Consider the following 27915-nt stretch of genomic DNA (forward strand, 5'->3'; position numbering starts at 1 on the left):
TTAAGCAGTACTTTTCAGAACCAAGGATAACCGACCGGCAATGTCCGCCAAGCTACACATCCGTGCATCTCTGGCTTCTTAAAAGTTGTCTGGCTTCTTAAAAGTAGTCTCCACTCCTTCTCCCCCCTCTCAAAGGACTTACCGTACACTGTGCTTTAGCCGTCTTAATTACAGCGCCAAACTCCTGTTCATCACGGTGTGTGTCTGTATCACCTTGGCTTTGCACCGTGTGAATTTCAGACAGCGCTCCCCCCGCTTGGCCTGTCACTGCGTGTGTGTGTGTGTGTGTGTGTGTGTGTGTGTGCGCGCGCGTGTTCACTTCTGAAAGTCGCCGTTCCAGTGACTTGTCGCCTGCAAAATCGTCTAAGTGGGACAGGCCCATTAACCTTTAAAAAAAAAAATTACCTTTAAAATTAATTCACATAATATGAACATCACTAGCAAAGGATAACATTTATTGGCTATTCCTCAGCTGCTCTTGGAAGGGGATGACAAGTCTCCTTAATCCATTGTAGCCCAAAAAGGTGCTCCTGAAAAATTAATCAATTCCAGGAATTTGGCCCAGTAACAATAGAGGAGCAACAATCAGAACAACATAGCTCTGGGAAGCAATGGTTTCCCATTTACTCCTCTGATACAACACGGTTTCTCCATATCACCTCCATATTTCAAAAGTTGCTCCTTAAAAATAGTCGAAGCAGCTGGCTACCTCATGTCTGAAACTGATGGAACCTGTGAAGATCAACATGAACTAAGGAATCAACACTTCAATCAAGATGAGTTTACTGTCATATGTACAAGTACGGTGAGGTACAGGTACAATGAAAATCTAGCTTGCAGCAGCATCACAAGCAGATAGACTCAGTGAACACACAAAACATAAATTATACATAAATGTACAAAACGGTAAAAAGAAAAACTGTGCAAAAACAAGACATTAGTGCCAAATATATTAGAAAACAAGGCCTTTGTAGTGCATTCCTTAGTGCATCATTGCCGAGATCGGATTAGAGTTGTGCGGGTCAGTTCAAGAAATTGATGATTGTAGGAAAAGAGGTTTTACATAAACCTGGTGGTGTGGGTCTTTAGGCTTCTGTAACTCCTGCCTGACGGTATAAACAAGACGGTAGCTCCTGCCTGACGGTATAAACAAGAATAGGGCAGATAAAGATCCTTGATGATGGATATTGCTTTAAGGCAGCACCATATAGATAGGTTTGATGGTGGGGATGGCTGTGCCTGTGAAGGACTATCTGAGTCCACCACTCTCTGCAGCCTCTTGCATTCCTGTACGTTGGAATTGCCATAGCAGGTCATGACAAAACAAATCGGGACACTGTCTGTAGTGCATCTGTAGAGGTTTGGTGGAGTATTCAGTGACATCCTAAAATGTTTAAGACTTTACAAAAATACAGGCACTGATGCACCTTCCAGGCAATTACATTGGTATGTTTGCACTAGGAGAGATGGTCTGAGATGTTAATGCCTAGAAATTTGAAGTTCCTACCCTCTCCACTGACCCACCACTGGCATGTGCTCTCCCTTTCTGAAGTTGACTTTCCCTTTCTGAAATTAGCAAATGGATACTTGCTCATGAACAAAGATCTACATAATTTTAAAAAATACAATTTTTATTTTTAACCACAACCTGATTACATAAAATTGCAGGAAAAATAATGGTAGACATTGCAATTTGGATGTAATACATTATTATAAACTACAGTCCTTGAGTTTTATGTTAGTGTAAAAAGAAACACAATTAAGATTTTAATTCAGTTGGGAAGAGATCTTCCAATTATGTTATGTTTTCCCACTCTCTCTTGATGCCTAATGACCTTTATAGTCCATGAAGTATTTTTGAAGTGTGGTCACTGCAGTAATATGGGGAATGCAAAGAGATGATCCTGGGTAGCACTCAAGTTAAACAGTGTTCTTTCTATAAGGCTAGTCTGCCAAGACTATATGTGATGGTATATGGTCTGACAAGACTGTACATGGAGAGAAAACACTACAGATCAAACAAATATTTGTAGGAAGCACTTGCTATATTTTACGGCATATGTCCATTCACTCTTGGTTGAGAATTTTTTTTTTTTTTAATTGTAAGAGAGGACTGTATGTTTATTGGAGGCCCAGATTGTGATACCAGACCTGATCACATGAAAGAAGGTTTTCTGCAGCTGTCTCTGTGGTTCAGAGGAGGACTCAAGTTCATCAATAACATTAAAACTCAGGTTCATGAAAGGAAACGTAATACAAAAGGACCCAATAAACGGGTGACAGTAGTTGGGTGGTAGAACAGACATTATTCCAAACTAATCTTAACCCGCATTTGAACTCTCAACAGTATAATTTCCAACCATAATAAAACTTGCTTTTACATTCAACTTTGAATATGCTGTCCCATTCCACAAATTATCGAGATGTACGCTTTGAAAGAGGCAATTTCATAAATACATACAGTTTATAAAATTTAACAGAAAATTTTCCTTCTGATAGTTTCATCTATGGGCATCCAAAGTCCCACATTGAACCATTTTTTCCACAGTTTTGCTTCCACTGAAGTAGCTTACAGGCTAGGGCAAGTTATGAGTTACTCTAGTGGAAGAGATGATTAATTATTCTTGAAATTGGTAAATAATTCACAATAGCACATCTATTATATCATGAATACAAGGTGTTTATATGATTCTACCATGTTTCACCTTGTAATGTTCCATCTTGAGCAAAAGGTTAAGGAGATATAATGGAAACCAAGTTTAAGATCACTCCAGGAGTTATGCCGATTTATGCGTGCATTTTAAAGCTGGGCACATAAGCGATAGCAATCTAACAGCAGGAAAGCAATGTGGCTCAGAAGGTACCACTCACTTTGAGTAACAAGGTTGTAGGTAGAGTCCAAGTGTAGGGACTTGAGCACATAATCTAGGTTGGCACTTGTTCTGCATTGTGAAAGCACTTGTTAACCGAGAAAGCAAAACCAAAATGTCATCTTCTCCTTCAGTTGGATACAAGATATCCCATATTACTTAAGCTGCCACAAAATCCTCTCACTTTCTCCCCCAAACAAAGATTATCTGGTCCAAATTAAATGATGCAAAACTTTTTTTTACACATAGATTGACTGCATTTTATCGGCGAATCTAGTCTAAGGCATCTAGAGACGTTCTAAGACAATGAAAGGCACAGAAATTTCAAAAGCAAAACTGTTTTGATGGAAGGCCTTCTGGACAATATTTTATGACATATCCCACAAAAGCAGTTATGCATTTGTTGGGTTTTATGAAGCAATAATGCAGCTAAGATTTCCTCTTTAGCCATTGCATAAAAGGGGTCTGCTCCATTGAAGGCTGTTTCAACACAATTTTAAAACATTTTACTTGCAATTTAAGATTTGCAAACTGCCACACCAACCCCTCCATCAACAAGCAGAAGAGAATGGTTAGTCTTGTTGGCAAGAACTGGTTACAAGGATACTGCTCAGGTGTTTGGATTTCACTTGAGTGATACATCTGTGACTGGGATCAGCCTCCCTCACCCAAGAATCATCATTTGAAAATCCTCGACGTACACCCGAGACAAACACACCAGAATGTACACCTGACAGGGAACCAAATGGAGAGAGATCGGGTGTCAAGGAATGAGGAACGGGGAATCAAGTACAATCGTTTAAACCTCCTTTGATTAAACCTCCCCATGGATTACTTCCAACCTTCTTTAGAATCACAACCTCTTTCCTCTATCTCACGTATTGGTGCCACTGGAAGCACAACATGTGCAATGCGACTCCACAGGCCACTCAGTTTGTCGGTGTCCATGCCTTTGCTACCTTCGGCAGAGGAAAATCTCCTTTTCAGAAAATCACGGACCTTCATTTCCAAAACTCTCAAGCCAATGTCCGGTGCTAGTTTCTCCTCATCCAGGAGAACAGTGAGGAGCAGGGCAACTGCTTTATAGGCTGCATTCTCATGGTCACAGTACTTGTAGAAGATCAGGGTGGACAATGGGGGCATGTCCTGGAAATGGTGAACCACTGCTACCTTGCTACCTTTGTCAAACCCAGATGAAAGCTGCGTATCCACCTCCAGTTTCACAACGTCACTGTCCCAGCCACTACTGACCGTTGAGTTGATTTCCACCATTGCTGTAGCATTGAGGGCTACGGAGTAAGCATTTGCAATCTGGCGAGCGAGGCACCTCATGGTCTGCTGCCCATCCCACGCAGCAGCAAACATCAGGATGGCAGGTTTCTCATGTTTGGTTTGATTAATCTGGTTGCGCAGTGTGATCCTGCTTCTCTTCCACAGTGCTGACTGTTGTCCGTAGAACAGGGCTTCAACTTGCTCAAACTTGTCCAAAAATACAGTTAGTGCTGTCTTCGGAACTAAACTAGCAGCCTGGGGCTTGCTCACAAACAGAAGGAACAGTACGGTGCAAACTATCACTACAATCATTCCAATCAAGGCCACATGCTTGTTTGAGGTATCGAGTCTCTCTGAAAAGATATGAAAAGGACACACAAATAAACCAATGTTCAGTCAGCCAATCTCTTGTACGTCACTGCATAGGTACTCAAAATTACCAATACCACAAATGTAAATGATACAGCAATATGTTAGCTAGCATACAAAGAGGAGTTTTCCATGCAAACTCCTCAGTTCACTTCAAAAAAGGACACAGAGTGCTGGAGTAACTCAGCAGGCCAGGCAATATCTCTGGAGTACATATGTGATATTTTGGGTCACGATGACCCAAAATGTCATCTATCCATGTAGCCCAGAGATGCTGTCTGATCTGCTGAGTTACTCCAGCACTTTGTATCCTTTTGTGTACTATCCAGCTTTTCTTTATTTTTTTACATTTCTTCAGTTTACTCCATCTCCACTCATACTCACTCCCCTTCTCACAGAACTCTCCCTTGCAATTTCAAAAAGTGCAACATCTCCTCTTTCACCTCTTCCCTTTCCACAACTCAAAGACCCAAAATGTCCCTCCAGGTGAAGTAGCAATTCACTTGCAGTTATGTATTTAATGTTCATGATGTCATCTTCTCTGCATCAGAAAAAAACTATACAGATTCGGATCACTGCTTTGCAGAATACTTCCATTCACTTTACAACTCAACCATGAGCTGTGTCTGAGTTCAGCCTCATACTTAGTTTCAACAATGCCGAAAATAAGGTCAAGGAACAGCACCTCATCTTCCAAGAGGGCATATTACAGCCCTCAGGGACAAATACACGATTTCAGGTAACATAAATTGTTGGAAGCATTCAACAGATCAGGTTGAAAAAAACAAGTTAATGTCTAAAGTCAAAAATATTTGTTTAAACATAATTGTTATCTCTACATCTTTGTTCTGTACCCTCTCATCTCCATTACCCCGCTCTCTCCCTCTGCAACTTAAAACGCTCTTTTCACTTTTCCAAATCTTTTGAAGAACCTTCGACTCAAAACATTGATGGTTTCATTCCCCCTGATGCTGTTTTTCCTGCAGCATGCATCAGATAGCACATATTTTCTGATAATATAAATTTGTTTGGAACCAACATTCGAGGGACGCAAAACTTTATAAATCTTACTGTTTACAATATAAATATGTGATTGTGAGTTTTCCAAAGGAATGAATATATATATATATTATATATATATATATATATATATATATATATATATATATATATATATATATATATATATATATATATATATATATATATATATATATATATATATCTTGACAGAAGAAATTGGTGAAATTTGTACAGTTGCAAAATTTCATATTAACTGTCAACAGCTTCTTTCCATAAAAACCTACAAACTGCATTAACACCCTGAATTTTAAACATTATGCTCCATTTTCTAACCTGTTCTCAGCAAAACTCAGTAACATTTTTAATGCATCTTCCACTATGCCATCATGCAGGCAGAAGTTCAATATTGAACAATTGGATTAATCTTATACCTTCCTGTGCAGGTCTTCTGACTGTTTCTCCTTTCTTCAGGGAAGGGTCTGTGCGAGACACAGTACTGTGGGATAAAAACAAAGCTACTAAGAAGTGAATCTATCCATTTCCCAGTGATACTAGTAACACACAATAACATCAACGTAGGCATACAGTGCTCTTCATAAATTATTGGTCATTGTCCCAAACATTATGGAGGACACTGTACATGTAGTCAACAAACCTAATCATCCTGCAAGATGAACTCAGATCACCAAGTCAATTCCATTCAGTTATCTGGAATAAGTGTTATTTGTATTTAAAAAACAATCGCACAACAAACATTAGATAGATGTACTCATTTCCATTAGTGTCTTGAAAATTAAGAAATACTCAACAATGGAATAAAATTAACTACAGTATCCTCAAAGCTCTCCTTTATAAACAAATCCTTTTAACATATTGAAATGAGTAACAGTATATTCATCACAATAGGAGACAGAGTTTGTGATGGAAATATGGAAATCTTCCTCACTTGCAATAATGACCAAAGGTACAATTCTCCTAAATGTATTTACGGTGCGTTCCATAATGTTTGGGACAAAGACCCACCATTTATTTATTTGCCTCTGCACTCCACAATTTGAGATTTGTAACAGGAAAAAAAAAAATCACGTGGTTAAAGTGCACATTGTCAGATTTTAATGTCCATGAATCGCAAATGACTACTTCAAGCAGTCATTGCACGCAAAGGATGTGCAACAAAATACTAAACTTGACTACTTTCATTCATATGACATTGCTGTGCCCCAAACATAATGGTGCCCTGAAATGGGGGGACTATGTATAAACACTGCTGTAATTTCTACGTGGTGAAACCAAAATATATAAAAATACCCTTAAATAAAATCTGACAATGTGCACTTTAACCACATGTGAGTTTTTCTTTTACAATTTTCAAATTGTGGAGTACAGAGGCAAATAAATTTGTCCCAAACATTATGGAGGGCAGTGTACATCCTTCCCTTACCATTATCCTCCCCCCTCCCGGTAGTCGCCCCCACACTGGGTCCTCCATTGTCCCCCCACGCCAGCTCCTCCATTGTTCTCCAAGAACAGCAGGCAGCGCCAAGAGGTAGGAAACAGTGCAGAATATTGTGTTACAGTTCTAAAGTGCAGATGTTAAAAGAACAAGACCTGCAACAAGGTAGATTGTTGTATTGGGGGGGGGGGTGGTAATACATCCTTAGCTTGTGAGAGATTCGTTCAAAAGTCTGACAACTACGCATGAAGCTGATCTTGAATCTGCTGGTACATTCTTGCAAGCTTTTATATATTCTGCCCGACAGGAGGATGGAAGAGGAAATGACAGGGGTGTGAGTAACCCTTGATTATGTTAGTTGCTTTGCCATGCCAGCGTGAATTGTGGATAGAGTCAATTTGGAGGAGAGGCTGGTTTACGTGATGTACAACTGGGTGGACAACTCTGCAATTTCTTGCAGTCATGGGCAGTTGCTGAACAAAGCTATGATGCATCTTGATATAATGGTTCTTATGGTGCAGATATAGAAATCCGTAAGAGTGATTTGAGACGTGCTAAATTTCTTTAGTCTTCTGAAAAATAGAGGATTTGTGTGCTTGCTTGGCCATAGGGTCCATGTTTTAGCAGATAGTCCGCATCATGCAAACACACCATGCCATTTTGCAAGAAAATTTGACAATACCTTGTGGTCTTATAACTTTAATGTGATGCATTCGGTATTTTCAAAAAAACTACATGGACTGAAACACTACAAACTATAATAAAATGTTGTTCTACTTTACCTGGAGGTTCACGCTTAATATTAGCTTTACTTGATTGAGTCCTGTCATTCTTTTGTGCTACGGAAAAGAATGACTATGGTTAAAACAGCATCTCCAAATACATTTATGAAATTACATAATGGTTCTGAAATAAGATTTTAAACTTTGTCCCAAAATTCCTAATGGGCAATTTCAAGCTGATAGCTAAATGAAACATACTGCACATTATAGATTATTTCAAATTTTAACCAGGCAAAACTACTTGGGTGAGAAATAAATAGTCCCAAATGACTAGGTGATTGGGGCAAAGAGGAGGTGGTTATTGATCAGAATGTGTGGAAAATGAAAATTAATGGAATTAATGTATGATTAGTGTAAATTAATAGCTGATCTTTCGTATAGACCGTGTAGGCTAAAGGGCCTGTTTCCATAACTCAAATGCCAAAAACAGTATAGGTAAAATACTAATTGCTGGAAGAAGAATGGACAAATGACATTTCGGATTAACACCCTTCTTCAGATTACATTCCTCTTTTAAATCCAGAAAGGATTTGAATTTTCATATGCTAAATGAAAGGTTATGCCCCTGTCCCACTTAGGAAACCTGAACGGAAACCTCTGGAGACTTTGCGCCCCACCCAAGGTTTCCGTGCGGTTCCCGGAGGTTTTTGTCAGTCTCCCTACCTGCTTCCACTACCGGCAACCTCTGGGAACTGCACGGAAACCTTGGGTGGGGCACAAAGTCTCCAGAGGTTTCTGTTCAGGTTTCCTAAGTGGGACAGCGGCATTAGGATCATGGTCTAGTGCTAGGGGCTGAAAACACGGAGCGAGATTATACAGAGATGCCCACACCTACTTTTTATCTCCAGCCCTGCAATTCACCAAGAACTCCTCCAATTCTAAGATACTCACCCGATTTTGGCATATATCAGCAACAAGTGACTACGTCCCTCAAAAAATCTCCACATTCATAGTATGTCAAATAGCCTCTTCCCGTTAGTTGAGATAATGTTACTAGCACTTGAATGAGATTTGTCCAGTCAATTCAACACTCAGTGACGTCCTACCTGTATAATTATCATTTTCCCATCCTCAAAGGACAAAGCACTAACCTTGGGTTGAACGAAGAGGTCTTTGACTTATGATGGGCTGTTGGTGTAGAAGTTGATCTGCAAAAAAAACAAAACAAGTTCAACCACAAGTTAAGCTCAACTTCAATTCAAATTCCTATGCATATACCACCTATTAAGCATTTATTACAGATTTTTCTCAATGGCAACTTACTCTCTACTTCAATCTTTTTGTGAAAACAGCCTACAAGGATATTGAAACATATTAACCTTCCAGAAGTGAAGAAAGAAAAATATTGGTCAAGACTCAAACACCAATAGCTATCCTGTAGCTTCGAAAAAGTACCTATGTGGTCAGCTGATGTGAAACGTTGGGCAAAAGAGAGGGAAAAGGGAAATAGGAATTAGAGGGGTGGAATGGGAGGAAAATCTATCTATCTATCTATACATAACTAAAACTCTGATCTTGTGCTCTTCTGGTTTGCGAGGTTTTCTATTTGCACAAAACGGTACGCGATAGTGCTACGATTTTTTGCCAGGTTACTCACCGTTCTCCTGTGCTGCGAGTGCAACAAGTTTAGTTCCGCTCGGTGCTATATTGTAAAAGTTATCGAGGTTTAAAAATCTTTTAAAAACATGCGTGCATAGATTCCTTCACTCAGAGCCACGCAGATTGGTCTCTTCTCCTGTCAGTCAATGCCACGGCCTGGACGGCAATGCCCCTTCCTGCCCCACTGGCAGCGATCTGTTCCGCCTCACTCACAAACTCCTCTCTCCCCTCCTCACAATACCTTGTCTATCGGGAGATGTTTCAGGGGAGGACCAGTGGAGTTCCTGGTCCCATCTCTCTCTCCCTCATCACTCACCCCTGCAGCAATAGCGGTCCTGTCTACCTGCCCCCCCGAGGTCCACCTCTTTCACCGCCGCCGTTGCGGTAACTCACCCTCACGGCCTTCTCGGAGATTTTCTCCACCAGCTCATCGAAATTCGTGGTACTCACCGTGACGAACACCGACTCCATGCCCCCCCACCCCCCGCCGGCGGCAACGAGCAGGCAGGCAGGAAGACGGGTGGGCAGGGCGGGGACGAGCCGAGAGGCAGCACGGGGCGGTGGGACAGGACGGGGACAGGCCAAGTGGCGGCTGAGCCAGAGTGGGCAGAGGGACGGAGAGAGTTGGGTTGCAGGGTGGCCAAGCATTTTTCGCGGAGTTTGAGTAACACACACACGCACACGATGCAAACTGATCCAATCGTCAAGTCAATGGGATCTAAACCACAGCTAACAATGAATGACCTGTGGAGGAAGGAACTGCAGGTGCTGCTTTTTATGGAGGGAAACAGGGAGGGAGTGACTGAGGGTAGGGGAGAGGGAGAGGCGAGGGAGGGATTGGGAGAGGTGAGGAGGAAGGGAAAGATCCTGGGGAGGTGAGGAGGGAGAGTGGGGGGGATTGAGGGAGAGGAAGGGGTAGGGAGGGAGGTGGAAAGTGGGGGAGGTGAGAAGAGTGGGGGAGGAGGGGGAATAGAGGGAGAGGAGGAGGGAGTTCAGGAGGGATAGTGGGGGGGGGGATAGGGGAAGATGAGGCGTGGGGGGGGGGATAGAGAGATAGGAGGGGGTAGGAAAGGGAGAAGAGTTATGGAGGTAGTGACTGAGGGTAGGGGAAAGGGGAAGGAGGGAGGGAGAGGGATTGGGGAGGGGAGGAGGAGAGGGGAAAGAAGAGGGAGGATGCAGAGGAGGGGGAGGGAGTGCTGGTGGATGAGGCAAATGAGCCATGCCTGCACAGTTGAGGGCTATGCATGAGTGGTGCAATATTGCGTTGGCTGGACGGGTTGCGTTGGGGGAACGAGTGAGTGGTGAAATATTGCATTGGGGAACGGGGTTGCGTTGGGGGACCAGGCCTTGCGTGTGACAGGGACCCAATGGGTCCCACTTAGCCTGGTAAACAGTTAAATCTAAAACCAGCTACATATCACTCATGTAGCAAAGCACAGTAACTATTATATGTCCATTTATTGGGTTAGGAAGAAAATCATTTGGAATGTAATGCATCCATCGGGTGGCGCCGTCAGCAATGGCAGCCTCGCCAACGGTCTGTCTGTCTTTTCATCTTTTTTGTTATTTTTAGTGGGTTTTAATTTTAAAAGTATGTGTTAATGTTCTCTGGTTTGTTTCATGTGAGGGGTCGGGGTGGGGTTGGGTTGCGGGGGTGGGGTGTCGGGGGAAACTTTTTTCTCAATCTCTTACCTTGCCAGAGATGCAATTGTTTTCCGGATCGTATCTCCGATCGCTCTGCAGCCTAACATCACAGAGCTGGAGACCTTGCTCGAGACTGACTTTAAGCCCCACCGCGGGGCTGTGGACTTACCATGGGAGCCTGCGATCTCTTGCCTGGGAATTTCAACATTAAGGAGCTTGCCGTCTCGGGTAGGGGCCGATGTTGGGAAGCTGCAAAGTCGCAGGAGGTTCAACCAGCCCCGACCAGGGGTCCGATCACCTGACGCAGGGAGCTGAGATGCGCCCGATATGGGAGTTTGATCGCCCCGACGCAGAGGGCCCGACCGTTGGCTATGGGAGCCAAGATCGCCCTGACAACAGAACTTGGTCGGCGGGAAAACAAAGAAGGAAAGAAGTTTTAACTTTTTTTTCGGCTTCCATCGCAGCGAAGAATGTGGAGGAGTCACTGTGGTGAATGTTTATGTTAAAATGTATTTGTGTGTTTTGTTGCTTTTTATTGATATGACTGTATGGCAAATCAAAATCAAAACACCACACACAATTATCAAAAATGTTCAAGCGTTTCAAATACTACGTTCAAATACTACGTGTTTGAATTGAAAAAGCTGATTTTCTTGAGTGATGCCAAACGTGCTCTCTCTGAGAACTCTATACCTGAAGAAATCCGTGAACGTGTCCTGCTAACTATCGGTGAATCGCCACCTGCTCCCTGGTCCACGTCCGAGTCAGTGGCTTCTGGAAGAAAAAAAGCAACAAGCGTCATAATCAAATTATTAGTGGATCTCAACCAGCAATTAAAAAGCCAAAGATTTTCTTAGATTACTTCAAAACCTTTTGGTTAACTTTACATGCACATCCACTTACCATCACCCGATTGGCTAAAGTCAGATTCATCTTTAGGACTCCAATCTAGAAAAAAAGAAATATACTTCAGATGCTGTCATACCCAGGAATCATCAGATATTCTCTCGCAAAATTAAATGCTGACATAATATATTCTGAATTTTATATGTAACTGCATTTGTCAATGGCCTGGGTGATGGAAATATAGCTTCCATCTCAGAGTTTATGAATATGCCAGGGAGGAATTTACCCGACTTTCCAAACATTACAACTATCCTCATAAATGGCAGGTTTTATGAAGATGAAGATAGCGAAGAGTTTGATCGCCCCGATTGGTGATAAGCAGGCAAAAATATTTTTTTAAACCGATGTATTATTACCATTTATTACTGAATATTTTGATCCATATAAGATCATGATTGGATGAAGTTTTCCTACCTGCATCAAAAACTTAAAAACCAAATACCTTCACTATTGTCTGCAAAGTTTTGCAAGTCAAGCAAAATTATTGAACACTAATCCAAATACAGTCACTCCCCCACAAAGCACAAAGTGCTGGAGGAACTCAATGGGACAGGTTGCATCTGCAGAGGGAATGGCCAGATTACATCTCAGGCGGGACCCTTCCCCAGGAGGTCAGGTCGGTGAGACCAAGCGTAGGCTTTGCGATCGTTTCGCCGAACACCTCCGCTCGGTCCGCATTAACCAACCTGACCTCCCGGTGGCTCAGTACTTCAACTCCCCCTCCCATTCCGTATCCGACCTCTCTGTCCTGGGCCATCTCCACGGCCGGAGTGAGCAACACCGGAAATTGGAGGAACAGCACCTCATATTCCGCTTGGGGAGTCTGCATCCTGGTGGCATGAACATTGAATTCTCACAATTCTGTTAGCCCTTGCTGTCTCCTCCCCTTCCTATCTCTCCCTCAGCCCTCAGGCTCCTCCTCCTCTTTTTTCCTTTCTTCTCCCCGCCTCCCCCACCCCCAATCAGTCTGAAGAAGGGGTTCGGCCCGAAACGTTGCCTATTTCCTTCGCTCCATAGATACTGATGCACCCGCTGAGTTTCTCCAGCATTTTTGTCTACCTTCAATTTTGTAGCATCTGCAGTTCCTTATTAAACTCCTCCTCAACCTCCTTCACTCCAAGGAAAGCAAACCCCCTCCCTCTTCATGAGTTAAATGCTGAAACTCAGGCAATTATCCTGGTGAATCACCTATGCACCTGCTCCAAAGTAATGACATTCTTCCTTTGATGTGGTAACGAGACTGCACAGAGATCTCCAGATGTGGCCTAACCAATACTTTATAAAAGTTTCTTATATACTACATCAGTGGTTCTTAATCTGGGGGTCAGGACCCCCATGGGTGGTCGTTTGGGGCTTTACCAGGGGACATGAAGGGATCATAAATAACATATCCATTTGTTGAGCCCATATTTAGGAACCTAACAAAGGGACATACCACATACAGTTCTTGTACGCGTTCACGTATTTTGTTCACGTATGCGCGTACATATGCCAAAAAGGTTAAGAACCACTGTTCTATGTCATGGTGAATGGAGGCAAATATCCCATATGCCTTTTTACCACTTTATCTTCCCGAACCGCCACATTCAATAATCCTTGGCCTTGTTCACCAAGGTCTCTTTGTTTTTCAGTGTCCCCAAACCCTTACCAGGCATTGTCTATAACATTATAAGCCCTATCAAAATACATTAACACACAATTAGCAGGATTGCATCTGTTATTGCTCCACCCATCTTACCAACTCACAAATATCATTCTGCACTTTAGACTATTTAGACTCTGAACTCTCTACACCACCCACAAATTTTGTGTCAACTACAAACTTACCAGTCACACACCCTACATTCACATTAAATTTGTTAATGCATATAGATCAAACTAAAATGGCTACATCAGTCATCAACAGGCTTCCAGTCATAGACCAAAATCTCCACCTTTGCTTTAATAACTGTGGACAATTGGATTACACAATTTGCAGAATAGACAACTCTCACCAATATTAACCATCCATTTCTAGTAGGAGTTGATGCCCAACCTTTCTAACAATTTCATCCCAGATTGATAATCAGATTTACAGGCAAGATCTGCAGACCATATCAACTCCAGTCAATTTAATTGTTATTTCATCATGAAACTTTAGGGAATTTAAGGCAAAATTAAAGCTGAGAACCACAGGAAAGATGCTTGCCTCAACATTTATAGACATCCGTCTTGATTTAAAAAAAATTGCTGGCAATTCCTAGGATTGAAATCAGGTTGTACAGCTTTAAATTTATTTCTATGCAAGTGTGCATTAACTTTGTGTGGACTAATAGATCCAACTATATTTGTGGTGGTTTGATTCAGTGAACAACCTCCACCATGACATTCCAATCTCTCCCCTACCCCCATGTCCAAATTCAAATACAACGATCCCTCACATTTACAAACATTCAGCTAGCAAATTTTAAATTCATCATGGCAGTCCAACACCAACTATCTGCAGCGACTTCCTTATATCATAAAGCATATAAGGGGATGTATATTGATAAATGCATTGATAAGTTAAATTCCATTGTAAGAAAATTAAACAACTTAGGCCTGTAATCAACAATAACCACTAACATTCAGACAAGAATTATGCGGTAAGTGACCTAACGCCACCCAAGTGCAAAGTGTTGATCATTTCAAACAATAAAGAATGTAACCCCACCTACAGTGCCCTCCATAATGTTTGGGACAAAGACCCATTATTTATTTAATTGCCTCTGTCCTCCACAATTTAAGATTGGTAATAAAAATAATCATATGTGGTTAAAGTGCACTTATCAGATTTTAACAAAGGCCATTTTTATATATTTTGGTTTCACCATGTAGAAATTACAGCAGTATTTATACATAATCCCCCCATTTCAGGGCACCATAATGTTTGGGACACAGCAATGTCATGTAAATGAAAGTAGTCAAGTTTAGTATTTGAAGTCTGCGATTCATGTACATCATTAGTTGCTGGGTGTCTTCTCTGGTGATGCTCTGCCAGGCTTGTAATTGCAGCAATCTTTAGCTTATGCTTGTTTTGGGGGCTAGTTCCCTTCAAATTTCTCATCAGCATATAAAAGGCATACTCAAATGAGTTCAGATCAGGTGATTGACTTGGCCAGAATTTACCATTTTTCAGCTTTGAAAAACTCCTTTGTTGCTTTAGCAGTATGTTTGGGATCGTTGTCTTGCTGTAGAATGAACTGCCGGCCAATGAGTTTTGAGGCATTTGTTTGAACGGAGCAGATTGGATGTGTATATACACTTCAGAATTCATTATGCTACTACCATCAGCCGTTGTATCATCAATGACGATAAGTGAGCCAGTGCATTCAGCAGCCATACATGCCCAGGTCATAACACCCCCACCACCGTGTTTCACAGATGAGGTGGTATGCTTTGGATCTTGGGCAGTTCCTTCTCTCCTCCATACTTTGGTTTTGCCATCACTCTGATATAAGTTAATCTTCATCTCATCTGTCCACAAGACCTTTTTCCAGAACTGTGGTTGCTCTTTTAAGTACATCTGGGCAAACTGTAACCTGGCCATCCTATTTTTGCAGCCAACCAGTGGTTTGAATCTTGCAGTGTAGCTCCTGTATTTCTGTTCATGAAGTCTTCTGCAGACAGTGGTCATTGACAATCCACACCTGACTCCTGCAAAGTGTTTCTAATCTGTCGGACAAACGTTTGGGTTTTTTTCTATATTATAGAGAGAATTCTTCTGACATCAGCTGTGGAGATCTTCATTGGCCTGCCAGTCCCTTTGCAATAACTAAGCTCACCAGTGCTCTCTTTCTTCTTAATAATGTTCCAAACAGTTGATTTTGGTAAGCCAAAGGTTTGGCTGATATCTCTAACAGTTTTATTCTTGTTTCTCAGTCCCATAATGGCTTCTTTGACGTTCATTGGCACAGCTTTGGTCCTCATGTTGATAAACAGCAATAAACGTTTCCAAAGGTGATGGAAAGACTGGAGGAAAGACTAGGTGCTGCAAGCTCTCTTATACCTGCATTAAGGAGGCATTTAAACACACCCGAGCAATTACAAACACCTGTGAAGCCGTGTGCCCCAAACATTATGGTGCCCTGAAATGGGGGGGCTATGTATAAGCACAGCTGTAATTTCTACATGGCGAAAGCAAAATGCATAAAAATACCCTTTAATCAAATCTGACAATGTGGACTTTAACCACATGTATTTACAAATCTCAAATTGTGGAGTACCGAGGCAAATAAATAAATGATGTGTCTTTGTCCCAAACATTGTGGACGGCACTGTATGTACCCATCACATTCAGAGTAATTATCATTGCCCCATTTACCACCATAAATATCATGGAAATCACTATTGCATCCAAGCTTATTTGGAGTGGAGACAAAGCTACACACTTCTAACTTTGTAAAGCAATCTACTAGACCAGTGGTTCCCAACCTTTTTTTGGCCATGCCCCACCTAATCACCTCTAAAATCCTGATGCCCCCCCCCCCCATGTGGTGAAATATAATTCTTATCATTTAAAAAGTGAACTCCGTTTCAGCTGAAGAAGCTTAAAACGCCAATACCTTGGTTGTAATAACTACACAATAAAGACCTTTTTTACCCCCAAAAAATTATTTACTCAAAATAACATCTGAAACATAAACTACATATAACCCGATGGAAAATCCTAAAAAATAAAAATCGAAAATTTGGACCCAGACCTCAGTCGTGCTCAATTGCCCCCCTTAAAAATCAAATTGCCCTCCTGTGGGGCGTACGCCCCACGTTGGGAACCACTGTACTAGACATAAAAGGAGCATGATGGAAAACGCTACAGACATCTGGGAGAGTTTTACTCTAATACCCATTTGATTTGCACTTCGTAGACAAATGCAAATTATCATTACATTCACCACCAGCATTTTAGTTTTAGAGATACATCGAAGAAGCAGGCTCTTCGGCCCATCAAGTCCATGCCAACCAGCGATTATCCATACACTTGTTCTATCCTACACACTACGGACAATTTACAGAAGCCAATTAACACCGTGTCTTTGGAATGTGGGTGGAAACCAGAGAAAACCCACGCGGTCACATACAAACTTCGTACAGATAGCACCCATGGTCAGAATTAAACCTGTGTCTCTGGCACTTTCAGACAGTAACTCCACCGCTATGCCACTGTGCTGCTTCTGGCTACAGGGTGTACCATTATCAAAATGCAGTGTAGTTACTAACCAGGGCTATACACTCATCATTTTGTAAACCTGCAAACTATACCACCAAGTTTGAGATCAGCAAGCACATGAGAGCATCAGCATATTCCCCGTCCAAGTCGCATACCATCATCATTCCTTTGTCAATTCTCAATCTAATTTAATAACCAACAACGTTGTATGTTTACTTTCTTCAGAAAGGCAGTAAGCTCCCTACCAGTCTTTCAAGGGCATGTTTGGGGTGGAGCAAAAAAAAAAAAACTGGCATTTGCAGCGGTAACCATATAACAATTACAGCACGGAAACAGGCCATCTCGGCTCTACAAGTCCGTGCCCAACAAATTTTTTTTCCCCTTAGTCCCACATGCCTGCACTCATACCATAACCCTCCATTCCCTTCTCATCCATATGCCTATCCAATTTATTTTTAAATGATACCAATGAACCTGCCTCCACCACTTCCACTGGAAGCTCATTCCATACCGCCACCACTCTCTGAGTAAACGGGTACCCTGAATCCAATTTAAAATAATCACAAAACAAATTTGTCTGATGATTGCCTTTGCAATTTTCTGGAGCTTGTCTTATTCCCAAACAACTGGCACATTTCCCGCAGCACAGCAGGTTCCTCCACTTCAAAGTCGTTTATTGCTTGTACTGTACTTTGGAACATCAAGATTATGAATAACATTTTTTCATTTCTTCTAAATGTTTTATTCAAGTCAAATAGCAAGTCTCAAGTATTGTCAAATAATTAAAACATTGTAAAGTTTGGTGCATAACAAATCAAAAACTTCAATACATACTTCTCTTTGCTGGACCGCTGTCTACTTCATCTGTTTTTCTTCTATTTGGCGAACGACTGCTCCTCTCTGGAAAAGCAATCAGAGCAACAAATTATACATAGTGTGTTATACATTCTCACACTGCAGACAAAATGCCTCAACATCATCTGTCATCCTTCAACGAGTGCACATTGCATTTGAAAATTGCATCACTTTGGTGAGAGAAATCAAAAGCTGGATCATCTACATAAAGAAACACTGCAAGTAGAAGAAGGACGACACAAAAGGTTGGTGTAACTCAGCGGGACAGGCAGCATTGATTGATTGAATTGATTGAATTTAATTTCCTTTATTGTCATTCAGACCTTTCGGTCTGAACGAAATTTCGTGCCTGCAGTCATACATACAATAATACAATAATAAACAACAGTAAACACAAATTAACATCCACCGCAGTGAGTCCACCAAGCACCTCCTCACTGTGATGGAGGCAAAAATCTTAGGGCTGCAGTCTCTTCCCTCCTCTTCTCCCTCGGCGCTGAGGCGATACCCCACCGGGCGATGGCAAAATCAGTCCCGCGGCTCACCGAGCTCCGCAAACGGGCCGGCTTAAACACCGCGGCCCGGGATGGTAGAAGCTGCCGCCCTCCAGTCCAGTGGATGCAGCCGCTGACGACGTCGTCCACTGGCCCGCGGCTGAACCCAGGACTCAGGTCACCGCCACCAGAACACCGTCTCAGCCACCGGAGCACCGTTCCAGCCCCGTGCCGGATCACCCTCACGTGAGTGCCGTTCCACCCTCGGGCTGGGCTGCCCCAACGGGAGCGCCGTTTCCCTCGGGCTGGGCCGCCCCGACGGGAGCGCCGTTTCCCTCGGGCTGGGCCGCCCACACGGGAGAGTCTCAGCCCCTCGCCAGGCCGCCCTCACGGGAGCGTCACAGCCCCTCATGGGAGCGCCGTTCCAGCCCCGAGCTGGGCCGCCCTCACGGGAGCGAGCCCAGGGCGAGTCCTGCATCTCTGGAAAGAAGCAATGGGCGACGTTTCGGGTCGAAGGATCTTGGTGTTCTACTGCATGAAATCACAGAAAGATAGCTCGTAGGTCCAACAAGTAGTCAAGGCCACAGTGGCATTTCAGCCTTTAGTTCGGAGGGCTTGAAGTTTTAAAAATAGGGACATTTTGTTATAGCTGTACAGGCTGATGCTGAGGCTGTACTGCCCACAGTTTTAGTCCCTTTACTAAAGATAAGCATTGGAGATAGTCTAAAGGACATTTACAAGGGTAATTCCAAGGCTATCTTACCAAGAGAAGCTAGAGTTTGCAGGGCTCAAAATTAACGGTTGCCCGGGTGCCATTGACCACCCAAAGTGCCGCCGGGCAACCTAAACGGCGAGTCATTTTGCCCGGCATGGCACTGCAGATACTGGTTTGAGCATCTCTGGAGAAAAGGAACGTGACGTTTTGTGTCGGCGGCGGCCTAATTGCGTGGTGACGAAGGGTTGGAGCGAATGACGGGCCCCGAACAGCGCAGTCTTCAGAGCGAACATTGACAATGTTTGATAACGGAATGCAATCAAATGTGTTTTAATTCCCAATGTTATGATTTGTTTTAGTCCATAAAGGTGGATTAATTAAATTGTGAACATGTGAAACTTTAAAACCGGTGTTCGATTGTCACTGCTACCGTTGACGTTATTACAGAATTCATTTTAACGGCAAATCAATGCTCTTAATATGGAGTAACAGTACTGTAGCTATTTAATGAGCAACATTCACAACTATACATTGGATTTATCCAGGTTTTACTTCTACAGTCGGTCATATACATCACAAATTTGGTCAGGAGATATTTCAGTTGAAATTTTAACGTTAATTTAACGTAAAGTGGGAATGATGGAAACAGCGTTTATCAATAATTTTTTTTAAAATCTTGTGCATACAAACTGGGTATCTTCATTGCTGTTCACAACACGTACATCTAATCTGAACGTCCAGTAATGTGGCGTTTTGACACCTTTAAACATAATACCAAAAGAACATTTGCTGCAGTCCTTTGACCATCTCTTGTCAGTTAGTGTAATGTTTAACCTGTCAGATGGGTATAGTCGATTTTTAACAGCTATTATCATAAAATGCCTTTAGAAATTACCTTGCAACCTGTATATTTTGTATATTTTGTTGTGGATAAATTATGTGGGAAGCGAGAGTGTTTCTGTACCAATAGCAATAACAACCAATGCTATGGCCATGTCATGATAATTTTCAGTCCTTCACAGAAAACATGCTTGCATCAATCTGTAGTGTGCATGGTTAAGCATATATGTTACCATGGTCCAGGATTTATTGACACAGGCTGAATAATCCAACCACATATTTCTTTGGAAGTGGAAAGAAATAATAGAAATTACATTAAAAAAAAATTGCAATTTGTAAAAAGAGTTGAGATACTGTATTGTAACTTTGCTGCATGTCATTGTGGTATATATCATGCCTTGATTGGTGAATATGTTTAGTTTGTGACTTTATTTGACGCAGAAATATATGTGAATGCTTCATTGAGCATAATTCCGATTGGTAACTACGCACTTCGTCCGAGCACATTATCGCGCACGTCATGCTAGCACTCTTAAGTGACCACCTAAACTGTCAAATGTTCATACCGCTGGGGTGTAAATTACCCAAGCAAAATATGAGGTGCTGCTCCTCCAATTTGCGGTGGGACTCACTCTTGCCATGGAGGAGACCCAGGACAGAAAGGTTGGATTCGGAATGGGAGGGGGTGTTGAAGTGCTGAGCCACTGGGAGATCAGGTTGGTTAATGCGAACTGTGCGGAGGTTTTGGGCGAAGCGATCGCCAAGCCTGCGTTGGGTCTCACCGACGTAGAGCAGTTGACACCTAGAGCAGCGGATGCAATAGATGAGGTTGGAGGAGGTGCAGGTGAACCTCTGCCTCACCTGGAAAGACTGCTTGGGTCCTTGGATGGAGTCAAGGGGGGGTGTAAAGCGACAAGTGTAGCATTTCCTGCGGTTGCAAAGTACCAGGGCAGGGGGTGGTTTGGGTGGGAAGGGACGAATATACCAGGGAGTTATGGAGGGAGCGGCCTCTGCGGAAAGCCGAAAGGGGAGGAGATGGGAAGATATGGCCAGTGGTGGGATCTTGTTGGAGGTGGCGAAAATGTTGGAGAATTATCTGTTGTATGTGACGGCTGGTAGGGTGGAAGGTGAGGACAAGGGAAACTCTGTCCTTGTTACGAGTTGTAGGATGGGGAGTGAGTGCGGAGCTACTGGATATAGAAGAGACCCTGGTGAGAGCCTCATCTATAGTCGAAGAGAGGAACCCCCGTTCCCTAAAGAATGAGGACATCTCCGATACCCTGGTTTGGAACACCTCATCCTGGGTGCAGGTGCGACATAGACGGAGGAATTGGGAGTAGGGGATGGAGTCCTTACAGGAAGCAGGGTGGGAAGAAGTGTAGTCCAGATAGCCATGGGAGTCAGTGGGTTTGTAGTAGATGTTGGTCAGTAGTTTGTTACCTGCGATGGAGATAGAGAGGTCTAGAAATGGTAGAGAGATGTCGGAAATGGTCCCGGTGAATTTGAGTGCCGGATGGATGTTAGTGGTGAAATGGATGAAGTCAGTGAGTTCTGCATGGGGGCAGGAGGTAGCACCGATGCAGTCGTCAATGTAGCGTAGGTAGAGTTCGGGGATAGGGCCATGGTACGCCTCGAACAAGGATTGTTCGATGTACCCTACAAAGAGGCAAGTATAGCTGGGGCCCCATGCGCGTAACTATAGCTACGCCTTAAATTTGGAGGAAATGGGAGGAGTCAAAGGAAAAGTTGTTGAGGGTAATGACCAGCTCCGCTGGGCGGAGAAGAGTATCGGTAGACGGGGAATGGTTGGTTCTGCGGTCGAGGAAGAAACGGAGGGCTTTAAGACCCTCCTGGTGGGGGATGGAGGTGTAAAGTGACTGGACATCAATGGTGAAGATGAGGGAATGGGGGCCTGGAAAACGGAAGTCATGGAGGAGACGAAGAGCATGCGAGGTGTCTTGGAGGAATAGGGTGGAGTCATGGTATGTGGAAATACGTTCGGTGGGGCAAGAACAAGCAGAAACAATGGATCTGCCAGATCAGTCAGGTTTGTGGATTTTGGGGAGAAGGTAAAATCGGGCCGTGTGGGGCTGGGGAAACGATGAGGTTGGAGGCTTGGGAGGGCAGGGAGCCGGAAGTGACAAAGCCAGTGATAGTGTTTGAGATAATGGCCTGGTGCTCGTCTGTGGGGTCATGGTCCAAGGATAAGTAGGAGGAGGTGTATGAGAGTCGGTGCCTGGCGTCAGACTGGTAGAGATTTTCCATCCATCTCTATAAGGTGCTGGTAAGGCTATATTTGGAATATTGTGAGCAATTTTGGGCAACATATCTGAAGAAGGATTTGCTGGTTCTGGAGAGGGTCCAGAGGAGGTTTACAAGAAGGAGTAGCTTAACCGATGATGAATGTTTGTCAGCACTGGGGCTGTACTCACTGGAGTTTAGAAGAATGAGGGGGAGCCTCATTGAAACTTACAGAATAGTGAAAGGCTTGGATAAAGTGGATGTGGAGAGGATGTTTCCGGTCGTGGTATAATCAGATTAGAGGTCTTAGCCTCACAATTAAAGGATGTTATTTTAGCAAGGAGCTGAGGAGACATTTCATTAGTCAGAGGAAGGTAAATCTGTGGAATTCTTTGCCACAAAAGGCTGTGGAGGCCAAAATCTGTGGATATTTTTACGGCAGAGATAGATAGCTTCATGATTAGTACAGGTGTCAGAGGTTATGGGAGGATGGCAAGAGACTGGGGTTAGAAGGGAGAGATAGATTAGCCGTGATTGAATGGCGGAGTAGACACGATGGGCCGAATGGCCTAACTCTACTATACTTATGGGCCTGTCCCACTTAGGCGACTTTTTCGGCGACTGTCGTAGTCAGAGCAGGTCGCCGAAAAAACAGCGACTGGACCCCCCTACGACAATGTCTACAACAACCTACCACCTAGTCGACGTCAAGGTACGGCAAGATACCGACAAACGGCGACCCATTAGGACGTCCACCTACGACAACCCGCAACAAGCTACGACCCAGTCGGCGACAACTGAAGACAACTTAAGACAATTCAGTCGCCGGTACCCGTTGCCAGTTGATGTAGGTAGTCGCCAATGGAATTCACCGAAGTCAGCACCAGCGACAACCTACGTCATCCTGGCGACAACCTACTACAGCACCTACAGGAGAAGTCAAGTATCGCTCAATGGCATCAAGCCAACTGTCGCCGAAAAGGTTTGAACATTTCAAAATCCAGTGGCGACCAGAAAAACGCTGCGATTCTTTGGGCGACGGAGGAGACTACTCGTGACCATACAGGCGACACCCCGGCGGCCATGTGGCAACAGCCTAGTCACCTGTAGCCGCTTAAAAAATCGCCTAAGCGGGACAGGCCCTTTATGACCTTATGACCTGAAAGATTTAAAAAATTGGGTTAGGGGGAAATGGCATAGAAGAGGAGCAGAGAACAGCATTATTTGTGTGAATGACAGATAGACTTGAGGGGGCTGGTGGTGCACTCCTGCTCCTATATTTTTGTATTGTGTTCTTAAATCATCCAAGCAACAAAATGTAGAAAAATGTCGTCTCCTGAGAGAGAGACACAAGCCACAACAGTATGTGCTGATCACAACTGAATTGTTATCAAATGGGCATGGCACTTCCAATGTTCAAGTAACTCAAATGTGCAATCCAAGCAATTTCCAACTGGAATGAATTATGGCTTCATTGATAAGATCTACAATTCTTAAATAATATGGCACATACTTCAATGTCATTCAAGCAGGTACAGACTGTTCATGCGAAAATCCACCATATATAAATTGTGCTCAAATTTAGAATACATTCAACATAGCCATTAAAATAAAATATTTTTGCAGAACCAAAGAGAAACTAGCTGCAATGCAATAAGTGTACACTGTATCCACAGGTCATATGATCTGATATTCCTTCGATTATGATGTGCTTCTAAATTTTGACCATTGTCAGGAAACATCTCAATCTGAGACGTTTGCATACTTCATACAAAAATGCAAACATCAGGCTGTTAAGCTGGATCACCCCAAATATGGCCACCACCCACATACATTTACAGTCCCACCATATTTGAGAGAAGTCCTGCAAGACACTGCAAATTCTGTCAGCAAGCCGCTAACAGGCCAAATCCTGAGGTCCGACCTCCCCCCCCCCCCCGCTTGGCAAATGTTTTTGGAACTATTTTTAAACTCTAAAGACATGTAAACATTCAAATAAGTTTGAATTAAATTAAAAATAAACAACTGTAACTGAATTGAATTTAAAACACCAAAAAATAGAAAATATTAAAATAACAAACCATTTATCTTCAAATAATATTTTTTAATGTGGTAGTAAAACCACATATAAATAAGTAAGGTTGCCGTTCTCCTCTCTGATGCTCAATTGCAAATCCAGTGTCAAAGCAGAAAGACAGAGGGGTTTGACCACACATCCAGAGAATTCCAAGTCGCCAAACCACAAGCTGCAGATATTCACCAGTTCTCTATGGAATTCTCGGCTAAAACTAACCTCGATCCATGCCATTAATCTCTCAATACCCATTCCTTCTAAACCTGCTGAACTTTGTTCTCTGAACTTTCAAAATAGAAATCTCAGACATGATCTATTCAGCTCGAACTTACAATAAATGCAACGTGTCGAACTTTGAATATACTTAAATTAAGTTTATAACTGAGTGTCAATCATTAACCAGAACTTGACCTTCACATTTCAGCTTAGTCAATCTTAATCTTAAAAAAAAAATTCTACTTTCGTTTCAAATGCTCAGGTATTCTCAAATAATTACCTGTACATATACTGTCCTTCATAAGTACAATCATCATTTCAGAATTTCATCTGCATGGCTATGTAACAGAAAGTGATGCACAGTTGTTCTTGAGAATGCTCTTAGCAACATAGAGGTGGATTTCAATGGAAACAGTAACTTCTGGCTCCCCCAACAAGATTGGAGGACATTTCTGATCAAATAATACAGGATCCCAGATACTAATTGTCCAACAGTAAATTACCCATGGTGAATGGAAAAATCTGAAAAGAATTGAAGAGAATATGGTGAAAATAAAATGTGGGATTAACATAAGCTTAGTGTAAATTGGTGCCCGATGGACGGTGTGGACTCTGGTCTTAAGGCCTCTTACCTCCATCCATGATAAAAAAAAATAGAGGGACATTGGTAATGTGGCAATAGTTTACAAGAATAATGGCCAAAGTTGCTTTTAAAGCTGAGTGGATGATGTCAGAATTAAAGGGGAGGGGAGGGTTCCTGGGGGTGGTGTGTGAAGGAAGCAGCAGAAGTGGTGGCTCCATTTAGAATTTCAGAGAACAGCCCAAGATGTTTGTTGATCAGTTGATTGAGAACAGAAAAATTAAAGCGATGTTCCAAACTATTGAATTGAAATTGTGATTGAAACATTTGATCGTACTTGACTTAGATGACAAGAACAGAGAATTATGTTAAAGAGACAACTGGTCAGATGGCTATAATCTTAATGACAACTCTATTGTCAAGGCCCTTGGAATTATTAAAAGTAAAGACAGAGGAAGCAGGATAAAAATGTACAAAAGAGGATCCAGGGAGGTGTCTAGATTCTAGCCCAACCCAGCATTCAACAAAGTAGGTACTTCCCGACTCCCTTAGGAGATGCAACACCTGTCCCTATACCTTCTCCCTCGACTCCATCCATGGACAGACAGTCCTTTAAGGTGAGGCAAAGGTTCACTTGCACCTTCTCCAACCTAATCTACTGTATATGCTGTGCTAGGCGAGGACTCCTATATATCAGCAAGTCCAAGTGCAGACTGGGCCATCATTTCACTAAACACCTACATTCAGTCCTTGACCTGCATGATCTCACGGTTGCCAAACACTTTAACTCCACTTCCCACACTGACCGTTCTGTCCTAGGCCTCCACTGTCAGAGTGAGGCCAAATGCAAATTGGAGGGACAACACCTCATATTTCGCTTGGCCAGCGGACAATGCAACGGTATTAATACTGATTTATCTAATATCAAGTAAACCTTGCATTCCGTCTTTCTCCATCCCTCCCCCACCCAAGTCATCCTACTAGTTTCACTGTCGACCTGCTTCGTTTCACTGTTCGTATTCTCTCGTTATCACCTTTTCCACTACCAACAATGGATCATTGTCTTGAACATTTGTGCCAGCTTTGATTTGTTCTTTTCATACCTTTTATTCATTTGTTCTTTGCACCTTTTCATACCTCTAGTTTATTTCTCCCCAGTCTGAAGAAGGTCTCAACCCAAAATGTCACCTTTTCCATTTCTCTAGAGATGCTGCCTGACCCTCTGAGCTACTCCAGCATTTTGTTTATCTCCAGCATTCAACAAATTGCACGTCATCATCATTAAAATCTACATCACTTGAAATTAAGGATGGGTGATATTACAAAAGGAATGACAGATAAAGCGTATGGGATACAAGAACATCAAAAGAAGGGAGTGCATGATCACAGTTTGTTGTCATACACACCAGAAGTCCCTGTTCACTTAAATCTCATATGAATAAGCATTATGCATAGTAATTATAAATACAATAAGTGCAAAGCAGTAGAATGGTGCAAGATTGTAGTGCGATATGAAGTCGTGCAACAACAGAACATTAAAGTTCAATAATGTAAGGAGGTGAAGGTTAAGGGTACCAGCATGTGGCAGCAGCTCCACTGGGAAGGGGGCGTGAAACAGATGAGAAATTGGACACCAGTGGCAAAAAAGGTGTCCTTAAATCTTTAAATGTTTCAAGCATAAGCTGGGCCAATATAGTAATCATCAAATTGTTAATTGACGATTATTTTGCTGTTGCAAGTGGCTGCTCGACTTGTTGAGCAGGTTTTTAAAACAACACACGACAAATTGAAGGGCCGAATGGCCTACTCCTGCACCTAATTTCTAAATTACAACACATTCCTGAAGGTTGGTGAAAAGCTTAAAAGTAGTCAACTTGGGTGATTCCTACAATTAAAGGTTTGACGTGAATAGAAGTTAATCAGGTCATGCCCATACTCACAGGAATATAGAAAGAGGGGATTTTGTAAAAGTACAAATGATCTAAGGTTGTTTGAAAGTTCAGCACTGAGAGGTTGTTTCCCTTCACTGCAAAAATCTTGAATGAGTCGAGTTTGAGAACAACAGAGATGATCTGTTTAAAACAGGGAAGAGAATGAATTCTTCTCAGATGATCATGAATCTTTTGGATTTTCTATCCTATTTACTAGATGTGGATGCTAAAATCGCTGAACGTAATCGAGGCTGAGATAAACAGATGTTTGGACAACAGGTATGAAAGGAGAGGTAAGGTAATGGTCAGGTAAGATCCAACTTGTACAGCAGTGCTGGAGAAACTGCATGACCTCTTGTTCATCTATCTAATGTTCTAGTCCGTTTTTCATGCCAACCATCTGCAGCAATGGTAAACTCCTCATTTGGATTTCACGAATTAATCTCGAACATGTGAGCAGAACCTGGGCGTTGGACCCGAGTGCGGCATTAAAGGGAATCAGCCTGTCTTCCCAAAAATTGATTTCAAGATATGTTTTTCCAGTAAAACCTGCCCGCGTTATGAAAGCAAACCCTGCGGCCGAGCTCACTGCAGGAGATGGCCGGCGTTGACCCTCCTCCTGCAGCATCTCCACGGCTGCCACAGGTACCGCCGCCCGCTCGCCCCATCTCACCTTCGCCCGTCGTCAGGCTTTCACCGTCGGTTCCACCGCGCGTCTGGGCGATGGGGCCGCGCCTCATCTCGCCGGTTCACCGCACAGCGAGGAAGAAGGAGCCGGAGCGAGAACAGGAAGAAGACGGCGGCCACGGCAGTCGGACTGGGGCCGGAAGTGCTCCTCGCATTCGACCGTCGTAGCCGGAGGG

General features: G+C 42.9%; 1 protein-coding gene across 1 annotated transcript; it reads right to left on the reverse strand.

Moving 5' to 3' along the window:
* Nucleotides 1-765: 765 nt before the first annotated feature.
* On the reverse strand, nt 766-27900 carry LOC129701040 (torsin-1A-interacting protein 2-like). Its single transcript, XM_055641982.1, has 8 exons — nt 27726-27900; nt 17941-18006; nt 11916-11960; nt 11706-11786; nt 8861-8917; nt 7770-7826; nt 5966-6052; nt 766-4495 (listed from the first exon to the last, which is right to left on the reverse strand). Exons 1-8 carry the CDS (start codon nt 27790-27792, stop codon nt 3702-3704), a joined length of 1254 nt encoding a protein of 417 aa, XP_055497957.1. The 5' UTR covers nt 27793-27900; the 3' UTR covers nt 766-3701.
* Nucleotides 27901-27915: the final 15 nt, after the last annotated feature.

This window comes from Leucoraja erinacea, chromosome 10 (assembly GCF_028641065.1).
Source record: "Leucoraja erinacea ecotype New England chromosome 10, Leri_hhj_1, whole genome shotgun sequence".
NCBI lineage: Eukaryota > Metazoa > Chordata > Chondrichthyes > Rajiformes > Rajidae > Leucoraja > Leucoraja erinaceus.